The sequence below is a fragment of the Epinephelus moara genome, chromosome 10 (genome assembly GCF_006386435.1).
Source record: "Epinephelus moara isolate mb chromosome 10, YSFRI_EMoa_1.0, whole genome shotgun sequence".
NCBI lineage: Eukaryota > Metazoa > Chordata > Actinopteri > Perciformes > Serranidae > Epinephelus > Epinephelus moara.
Window position 1 is genome coordinate 33,823,965 of NC_065515.1, and position 9,957 is coordinate 33,833,921.

Consider the following 9,957-nt stretch of genomic DNA (forward strand, 5'->3'; position numbering starts at 1 on the left):
ATATATATATATATATATATATATATATATACATATATATATATATGTATAAATGACCCGGATGATGATGACAAGCAATTCTAGCGATTCATAAAAACATATTGCTGAAACGAACGAGTTTCACTGCAGATAATGTGTTATTTACAGCCTCATTGTCGGTGCCCCGATCATTCCCACTATATGGATCTACGCGGCTCTCGCGGATCTAAATATTCTCCAAATGACACCAAACTTATCTGGGTGAGTAAACAACCGTATTTAATGCCAGAAATAAGATCCAGGTTGTAAAAAATGGAACTTCCCCTTTAAGCAGAACACTTGAAACATACTCAGCTTTGTGACTAGACAGCTGTGCTCACCACTTGCTGTGTGTGCAGTAATCTTTGATCCAACCCAGACCCTCCTTTGTGGAGCCTGAAGTGGACACAGATGATTATAAAGACGGATTTTTTTTCTGATTGATTTCCATTTCCAAAAATAATGAAAATAGCACTCACATAGCGGCTTGTATTCACAGCCTATGTATCCCTGGTAGTCGAGGTTTTCCAGCATGTTGAACAGGTAGCTGTAGTTGAGCTCTCCGGCACTGTCAGGCTCATTCCTGCCTGGAACCTGTGCGACCTGAACATGACCTGAGACAAGACTTCTTACACTCATGTTCTGTGGTCAGTAACACTGATGAACATCATTATACACTGCTCGAAAACATTAAGGGAACACTTAAATCACACATAAGATCTTGATGAACAAATTATTTAAGTTGAAAATCTTAACTGATGTACACTGTATAATTTGTTGAGAACAAAATGACATAACCAAGGTCAATGAAAACCAAAATCATCAACCCACTGAGGGCTGGATTCAAAAATCCCATCAAAAATCAAAGTAAGGGGGCACGTTTCCAGTGTAACACTGTATTATCATTAGACTGCTATTCTGTTGTATTTATTTGTGTATGGACATTAAATATTTGTATTTGTATTAATTATTTTATCTGATATCTTACTCACCAATTATGGGAAAATACTTGTGTATGTTTTGTGTCAGGTTTCCATCCATTATTTGCCAATGAAAGACATCCTGAAACAGTTCAGACATCTGTTAAGTCAAAATTTTCATCATATATTTTTGTTCTTTTCTTTTCAAGTTCAGACAAATTTCCAGAGCACCCACCATTTGCAGCTTTATATTTGGCTTTCCAACCTTCTCTAGTATTGCGGCAGCTGCAGACACAAAAATTAGAATGAGTATTTTTTTCCCATACTAAATAGTATAGTGGTGTGGGTATTCGAATGCACCGGTGGTCTTACCCTGATGAGGGGAGTCCAGAAAATACCTGGGATCTGTAATCCTTGTGTTGATTGGTTCAATCAAACCAGTGATTCCCTCCTGTGAGAAACAGTGACAGTAGCCTGACACAATTTTTTGAGGGTGATGTGATGTTTAACTTTAAACACTGTCAGACACATTAAGCAGTGCAACAACTAAATGAATACTACAATATCCATGTACTGTAACACTGCACTGCAGAGAAATGCATCCTAACAGGATTGTGATGTGACATCAACACACTGTTACGCTAACACTGGCATGTTTTGTCATGTTCACTAATTATGTAACAAGCTTTGTTATGGTTTTGGACAGTTATGTGGTTACATTTCAGATTTTGCAGATTTAAAGAGGCAACTGATAGCATCTTTTCCTAAATATATCATTATGAAAATAATGTGGGTTGCACAGGGTAGTGGCCACAGTAAAATCAGACTATCAGCGTTTACATAGGTTACTTAGTGGCTTTGCAATCTTTGTAATAAGCTTCTGCCACCAGGGGCGAAATTTCACGGAAAGACTCTGCTTTACGGCAGGAAACGCGTTATGTATTGCGAAACTGGTCAGTCAGCCAATCAGGGACTGGAGCTGGTCCTTATGAGGAGTTGGGCATGTGATAGTTGAGTCACAAACACAATGGCAGACGGACAAAGTTTGGAAACAAGTGAAAAACGACCTAGCGAAAGAAAACGAGCTCCTCTGTCTGAGGAGGCAAAGAAGAGCAAAAAGGAGAGCGATAAAAGAAGAGGAAAAACAACAGTAAACCTCAGTCAGGCGTTCAAGAGATGGAGGGAGCTCCGTGACCAAAGAGGCTTCAAAACCGATGTCCAGCTAGCTTTCTTTCGAATGGATCAGTAACACGGCTAAATGTTAGCTAGACAAGAGAGGACTGTACTGTACTGGCTGCTAGTTAACTCCTAGCTGGCCAGCATCGCAAATTGCCGCAACCAGGGACCGGGTAGCGAGTGTTGGTCGGCTGACATCCTCGTTGCCACTCTACGGCAGCCCTCGGACAGTAATACCCCCCTCCCTTCCTTCTGTTCTCTTCTCACGGAGGCAGCTATCGACGGACATCACCCAGCTAAGTTACACCCAGCTAAGGGAACACTGGACTTTTCATTGCAAAGGCCTTAGACTGAGGTGCATCAAAATCAGTTAACGTTAGTCCACACAGCTCTCCCAAGCTGGCCTGGAGAGCAGGGAGATCATGTCGGTCACTGGCCATAAATGTGAGGGCAGCCTTCGCAGCTACTGGGCACCCAGCATCTCCGACCGGGAGAGGTGGAGTAAAATCCTCTCCACTCCCATTTGTCTGGTGAACGCCTCTCTTCTGTCAATACACTGTGCCAACAATTTAAAAATATTGATGCCAGTTGTAACATTTGAATGTTTTAGTAGTAAGCCATGTTCTAAGCGGGATAATGTATAGTGAGCCAGTGACAGTTGAAAAATAACTCCGCTGCGCGTCCATTCCCTTGTTAGGAGTTATTTTTCAACAGTCACTGGCTCACTATACATGATCCCTTACGTGTCTACTGTTGTTTGTACTGATACTGTACATATTGGTATAATTTACTGTGAGTTGTTTGTACTGGTACTGTGCATTCTGGTATAATTATTTGCATTACTATTTGTTTTTTCTTCAGATAAATCTGATAATTGTTGCTCGGTCTCTTTACTCATTTATTTAGTAGAGTGTCCACACACCTTCTCATTCTACATATACATAGAGGTATACCGGTGGCTTTACAGCCTACATTTTATTGATTATCTCTGATCCCCACAGTCAATTTGGTCGTTGCGACAGTGCGAGCAACACCGCTGACGCTAGGTGGCACCAAGCTTAAAAAAAAAAACGAATCCTATCTGTTGCCTCTTTAACAACTTTATAATTTTTTCAAATATTACAATACTGCTTAACATTGTGGTCAGTTCATTCATGTGCATGACTAATGTAATCAAAATCACAAATTAGTAATGGGTACTCATGAATGTTTTTTCCTCTAAGACTTACATTTCTCATTCTCAGGGTGTATTGTATAGTATCTCCTGTAGCATATCAAATTCCTGTAAATATCAGTTGAATCATATTTAATATCTTCCACTTGTTTTAATCTTCCATACTCCTTTGTCTTTGCAGTATCCCACTAAATTTCTGTAGAAATCCAGTTTCACCACATTCATACTGCCAGGAGTTGTAATATTGGACAGAGAAGGGCACCAACCTTTGATAGGATATCAGCAGCATAGTTTAGATTCTGCACAAAGATGGATTCCATCTCCTTGGCAACCGCTGTTCTGTGTGAGCCCCCAGGAACCCTCCCTGCCATCAGGTGGATCCTGAGAAATTCATGGCAAATACTTCATACACATATGCAAATCTGAAAAATTAAAATCCTGCTTTATATCATTTTGTAACTATACAGGCTCTTGCATAAAGACTGTTTCCTCATCACAAAACACAACAGAAGACCCTGAACATATTTTCATTTAAGGTGCATTACTCTGCTTTATTATTTTACCATACTATTTTTCTCCATATTGGTCTCCTGCTGGCTGAAATTAAGCTCAGGTGCCTCCCATTTCTCTTGATTGTTGGGACTGCTTGATTCCAGACAATTTTTTCAGTTGTGCAACTTAAAAGGCATTTCCTGTAACCTGTGGACTCAGTTTCCCACAGTCCTCTTTTTCATGTGTGGTTTCCATAAACTCGTACTCGTACTCGTCGTCCTCCGCTTATCCGGGTCCGGATCGCGGGGGCAGCAGCCTCAGCAAAGAAGCCCAGACAGTCCTCTCCCCAGCCACTTCCGTCAGCTCTTCCGCGGGTACCCCAAGGCGTTCCCAGGCCAGCCGGGTGATGTAATCCCTCCAGCGTGTTCTGGGGCGGCCCCGAGGTCTCCTCCCGGTTGGACATGCCCGAAACACCTCCCAAGGGAGGCGTCCGGAAGGCATCCTTACCAGATGCCCGAACCACCTCAACTGGCTCCTCTCGATGTGGAGGAGCAGCGGCTCTACTCCGAGTCCCTCCCGGATGTCTGAGCTCCTCACCCTATCCCTAAGGCTGAGCCCAGCCACCCTGCGGAGGAAACTCATTTCGGCCGCTTGCACTCGCGATCTCATTCTTTCGGTCACTACCCAGAGCTCGTGACCATAGGTGAGGATTGGAACGTAGATCGACCGGTAAATCGAGAGCTTCGCTTTCTGGCTAAGCTCCCTCTTCACCACAACGGACCGGTTAAGCGCCTGCATCACTGCTGACGCCGCCCCAATCCGCCTGTCAATCTCCCGCTCCATCCTACCCTCACTCGTGAACAAGATCCCGAGATACTTAAACTCCTCCACCTGAGGAAGGACCTCCCCCCTGACCTGGAGTGGGCAATCCACCCTTTTCCGGCTGAGGACCATGGCCTCAGACTTGGAGGTGCTGATTCTCATCCCAGCCGCTTCACACTCGGCTGCGAACCGCCCCAGCGAGAGCTGGAGGTCACTGTTCGATGGAGCTAGGAAGACCACGTCATCCGCAAAAAGCAGGGACGAGATCCTCCCGTCACCGAACCTGACACCCTCCACCACTCGGCTGCGCCTAGAAATTCTGTCCATAAAAGTTATGAACAGAACCGGTGACAAAGGGCAGCCCTGGCGGAGTCCAACCCTCACCGGGAACAGGTCCGACTTACTGCCAGCCACGCGAACCAGACTCATGCTCCTTTGGTACAGGGACTGGATGGCCCTTAGCAAGGGGCCACCAACCCCATACTCCCGGAGCACCCCCCACAGGATGCCCCTGGGGACACGGTCGTAAGCCTTCTCCAAATCCACAAAACACATGTGGACTGGTTGGGCAAACTCCCATGCCCCCTCCAGCACCCTGGCGAGGGTAAAGAGCTGGTCCACGGTTCCGCGTCCGGGACGAAAACCACATTGCTCCTCCTCAATCCGAGGTTCAACTATCGACCGGACCCTCTTCTCCAGCACCCTGGAGTAAACCTTACCGGGTAGGCTGAGGAGTGTGATCCCCCTGTAGTTGGAACACACCCTCTGGTCCCCTTTCTTGAAAATGGGAACCACCACCCCGGTCTGCCACTCCAGAGGCACTGCCCCCGATGTCCACGCAATGTTGCAGAGGCGTGTCAGCCAGGACAGCCCTACAACATCCAGAGCCTTGAGATATCCAGGACGAATCTCATCCACCCCCGGGGCTCCGCCGCCTCGGAGTTGTTTCACTACCTCAGCAACTTCTGCCCCAGAAATTGGACGACCCGCCCCCGAGACCCCCGTCTCTGTTTCCTCACTGGAATACGTGTTGGTGGGATTGAGGAGCTCCTCAAAGTATTCCTTCCACCGCCCGACAATGTCCTCAGTTGACGTCAGCAGCTCCCCGCCCCCACTGTAAACAGTGTGAGCAAGTTGCCGCCTTCCCCCCCTGAGGCGCCGGACGGTTTGCCAGAACCTCTTTGGAGCCGATCGATAGTCTTCCTCCATGGCCTCACCGAACTCCTCCCACGCCCGAGTTTTTGCCTCAACGACTGCCGCTGCTGCGCTCCGCTTGGCCCGCCGGTACCCGTCAGCTGCTTCCGGAGACCCACAGACCAACCATGCCCTGTAGGCCTCCTTCTTCAGCCTGACGGCTCCCCTCACCTCTGGTGTCCACCAGCAGGTTCGGGGATTACCGCCGCAACTGGCCCCAGCGGCCTTGTTTCCATAAACTGTCTCGGCCAAAAATAACAAGCCTTACCTAGTCTGTTGCAGGACACAGTTTTGGCATTCGTCATGGTTTAAAAACTGACATCATAATAAAGTTTGTTCTCATTTTGAACCAGATGTAGATTTACCAGTAATTTAATATCCAATATGTTATGCTTCACTGAGTTAGGCACCATGAATGCATCACCATTTTTTGTTATCTTCACTGCTTTCTTGACTGTAAAGGCTGGGAGGGGCAATTCCACTGGGTGCAGCTCTCCATGGTCCAGATAGTTCTGGCTGCCCCACAGTGTCATACCACACCAGGAGCATTGCTGCAGCAGAGCATTTTGCCTGCCTGAATTTGTAGACCTGCACATTATGTTGATTTGGTCATTTTTCCTTGATATTTGTGCTTCTACTGGTGGAGGGGTGGTCTAATTAGGGGAGGTGTTCTGACAAATGGAGCTACCCACTCAGAATGACCTACCAGTAGCAAAAAGAATCTATCAGAATGGACTACAAGTTCTATAAATGTAAGTAAAAGTAGAGCAGCTCATTCTGTCAGGTAGAAATATCTATCACAATTTGGCTTAGGGGAGGGACATTTACCTTTAAATTGTCATACTTTGCATTTCTTTTGAATACCCTCAGACAACCAAACCTGCAGGTGGGTTTGAAAGGCATGTTTTATTTAAAAACCAAAATTACACCATCTATTATAGCCAAAAACTGTGAAAACAGAAAATATTGTTGAATTGTTACATGTCCGACGGTCCTTGAACACATCATGTGTGACGAAGGCTTCCATTAAGTAACACAATCAAATCTAAGCTTGAAATAGTGATATTTCATCAGAATCACTGGAAAAGTCAATGTTACTCAAAGTAGCAGGAAAAAAAGCTGAATACACCCGATACTAAATGTCTGTACAGGTGAATAAGTGCTGTGAATGGAAAGAAGTGTACACTGAGATCAGACCACTGCATCTGCGGTACACATTTCATTTCAGGTAAGTAAAATCAGCTAACAAGTGAATCATAATGAACATACATGAAAGTGATAATTTTCTTTGGAGTAAAAAGCTTGACATGTCTTTATCTATGATGATAGTCAATGCTTTTGAGTCAAATTGGTTGCAGGCCATGAAGAGACCTGGATACAGCATTAGAGGTGGGGCCCTTTTCATTCCTATTAATGTTGCTAAGTGGCACAGGAAGCCAAAAAAGCTCTGTTTTGTGTAATAAAATTACCTGAATTGGGATAAAATGAATTAATCTTGCAGCTCTTCTAGACTTTCCAAATGGATCAAATCCTGATAGTGGAATGAGTCGATACAGGGTGGTTTCGAAGCTCAAAAAAATGTATCCACTGATTTACAGATGTAAATGATCTCTTTCACAATATATGTGTCTAGGGGAAAAAGTCTTTTTGGACCCAGTGGCATCATGTGGCAGACCAGGAATCTTTGGACACGACAAAAATCGGCCTCGGATCCCAGCGCACTTCTTGAGGACTGAGAGCGGGACAGAGCAGGGACCCCCTACTGCATTACCATTACTACTATTATACAAGATTGAGTTCCACTTGAGATAACAGGCCTTTTTCACAGCAGACATTTGGACGTGTCATAGGAGGAAAAGCACAGAGGAAACTCATACCATCAGGCTCGTTCGAGATGAACCGCCAGGGGCGATTCTAGGATCAGAGATTTAGGGGTGCCGAGCACCCAGAGAGCTGCCCGGCCAGGCAAGATAAATTTCACTGTTTTGTACATTTTAACTCAATTTCATTCCCACATTTGTGAAAGAAAAGCACAACACTTTTTGGGAAAGTCTGTGACTAAACCATCAAATCTGATAAAGGTTATTTAAATGCTGAGCCACAGCAAAAGAGGAATGGATTGGAATCATAAAAGAAACATATCGTAACCCTAATTTCTGGGGGAGGATAACTCATTTTGATACAGCAACTCCTCAACATACACATAAACAGTATGTATGTTTCTGGAGTAAACCAGCCCCCTATAGTGAGTACCAAAAATACCAAAAATGCTGCTGCTGTATTTTTGTTGTTAAAATATTACGTTGCATCCAAGTACTGTATGGTTTTGACACTTTTCTCGCTTGTTAACAAGGGACATACAGCAAAAAAAAAAATTTTTTTTTTTTAAATCTCTCAAATTTTAGGGGTGCAGGGATTCAATTTAGGGGTGCTTCAGCACCCCCAAAAATGGACTAGAAACGCCTATGTGACGCCTCACAGATCAGGCGGCTGCAGCAGGGGTGGTGACAAAAAGCTGCGGTCAAGTGGGACAGTTTCCAGCAGCCTTCAGTCCATACAAGAAGTCACAGAAACATTTACATCCTGTCTTATATGATGTCAGTTTATTAAAATATTGTCCAACTTATATATGTTTGTTCTCAGTCTCCAATTGTTTTCATTATTTTCATTATGTATTTCATTATTAATTTATTAAAATGATTTACAGGTGATATGTCATTTCTGTTCATGGTTCAACCTCTAGTCTACATGAATTCTCATGTAAATCAGCATAATCTCAGTTTGGTGCTGCAGGGCAGACCTGTCCTTTCAGCTACAGAGACTAAATAAATTGTGTTTGACAATAAGGTTCACATTTTCAGAGGAAAAAAAAGACAACAACAATCCGTACAGATGTTATTTTAAGAATCCTCACATCCCACTGACCACAAGTCTCTGTGATACTAAACAGGCTACTTCAATAATTAAAACAGTCCAGTGTTAAGAACCACGGCCAATATATTAAAGTTGCCTTCACTCGGCCATGCCTCACCTTGTACAGTTCAAAGCTCTGGCATACTTCAGAGCCTGATCCAGACCCTGTCTGAACTCTGCCTCTCTGCCTGGGACTGCTCCCAGACCAAGTTCACCCTTCTTAGTATTTCCTGCAACACACATTTATCTTATCATCACCCTCTGAACATTGCTAAGCATTTCAGTGGTTGAAGTGAACGGCTGCTGACTGAAGCTCGGTGTGTGTGCTGTGTAATGTTACCAGGCGGGGTGTTGATGAGGACTACCTCCACTCCTGTAGCCTCTCTGGCTCTCTGAAGCTCCTGCAGGTCGGAGTCGTAGAGCCAGGCTGCCTCCACCGCCTGAAAGCCAGCCGAGGCAGCCGCATATATTCTCTGACTGAAGTCTGGGAGCTCCGTGAACAGCCACGAAATATTCGCACACAACTTCAGTGGAGCCATCCTGAGTTTTCAGCCAGGGCAATGACCCTACGTTCAGGGTCCTTCTCATTATTCTTACGTGCGCTTGCCTTGCCCGCCTCCTTCCTTGTCCCATGCCCCGGAAACTGTTCCCGCTCCGCCATCGTGAGGGCAAAGAGCATGGATACCAAGAGGCGAAGCTTAATAGAACGCCCCATAGCAACAGACTCGCCCATGGTTTCGTCCTACCGCCGCCATTTTGGACTGTCAGCAGACCGCAGCAGACCCGCTTGCATACAAAAACACACAGACAAACTTAAGTATATGGCTATTAATTATGCTTACAATGCTACTCGCCTCGTGATAGCTTGCTTGGTCACAGCTGCTTTTTCACGTTTTTGTAAAGCAAAATATAGACTTTAAAAAAACAAAACGAAGAAAAACAGCCTAGATGGCATCTCTACATATTACATCCACTTATGAGATCAAAATCACCCCATAAGCCAATCTACCAAATTTTTTTTTTTTTTAAATCAACATTTTAACTAGAAACACATTAATGGCGATGTCACATAGTCAGGAATAAAGATTTATTTACAGTTTGTACAGTAAGGGGACAGTAATGATAATAATAATAATAATAATAATAATGATAATAATATATAGGCTATTTTAATATGATATATTTTAATGCTAAAGCAGTAATCAGTTCTGATATAAATGGTCCAAGAGGCCATATATATATGTATAT

The 9,957-nt window shown here is 44.3% G+C and overlaps 1 protein-coding gene across 2 annotated transcripts in view; it reads right to left on the reverse strand.

The window, feature by feature from the left end:
• The window catches only part of hyi (hydroxypyruvate isomerase), a 10,281-nt gene extending 928 nt beyond the window's left edge, over nt 1–9,353 (reverse strand). Inside the window, exons 1-8 of one of the 2 annotated variants that reach the window (XM_050055688.1) lie at nt 9,050–9,353; nt 8,828–8,939; nt 3,555–3,669; nt 1,311–1,389; nt 1,174–1,223; nt 1,011–1,080; nt 498–632; nt 330–414 (exon numbers count right to left, since the gene is read on the reverse strand). In XM_050055688.1, coding sequence (XP_049911645.1) covers nt 356–414; nt 498–632; nt 1,011–1,080; nt 1,174–1,223; nt 1,311–1,389; nt 3,555–3,669; nt 8,828–8,939; nt 9,050–9,248 — 819 coding nt within the window. In that variant the 5' untranslated portion in view covers nt 9,249–9,353 and the 3' untranslated portion in view covers nt 330–355. The remainder of the gene's footprint in view (nt 1–329; nt 415–497; nt 633–1,010; nt 1,081–1,173; nt 1,224–1,310; nt 1,390–3,554; nt 3,670–8,827; nt 8,940–9,049) is intronic. The other variant, XM_050055689.1, reaches the window with a different exon arrangement.
• Nucleotides 9,354–9,957: the final 604 nt, after the last annotated feature.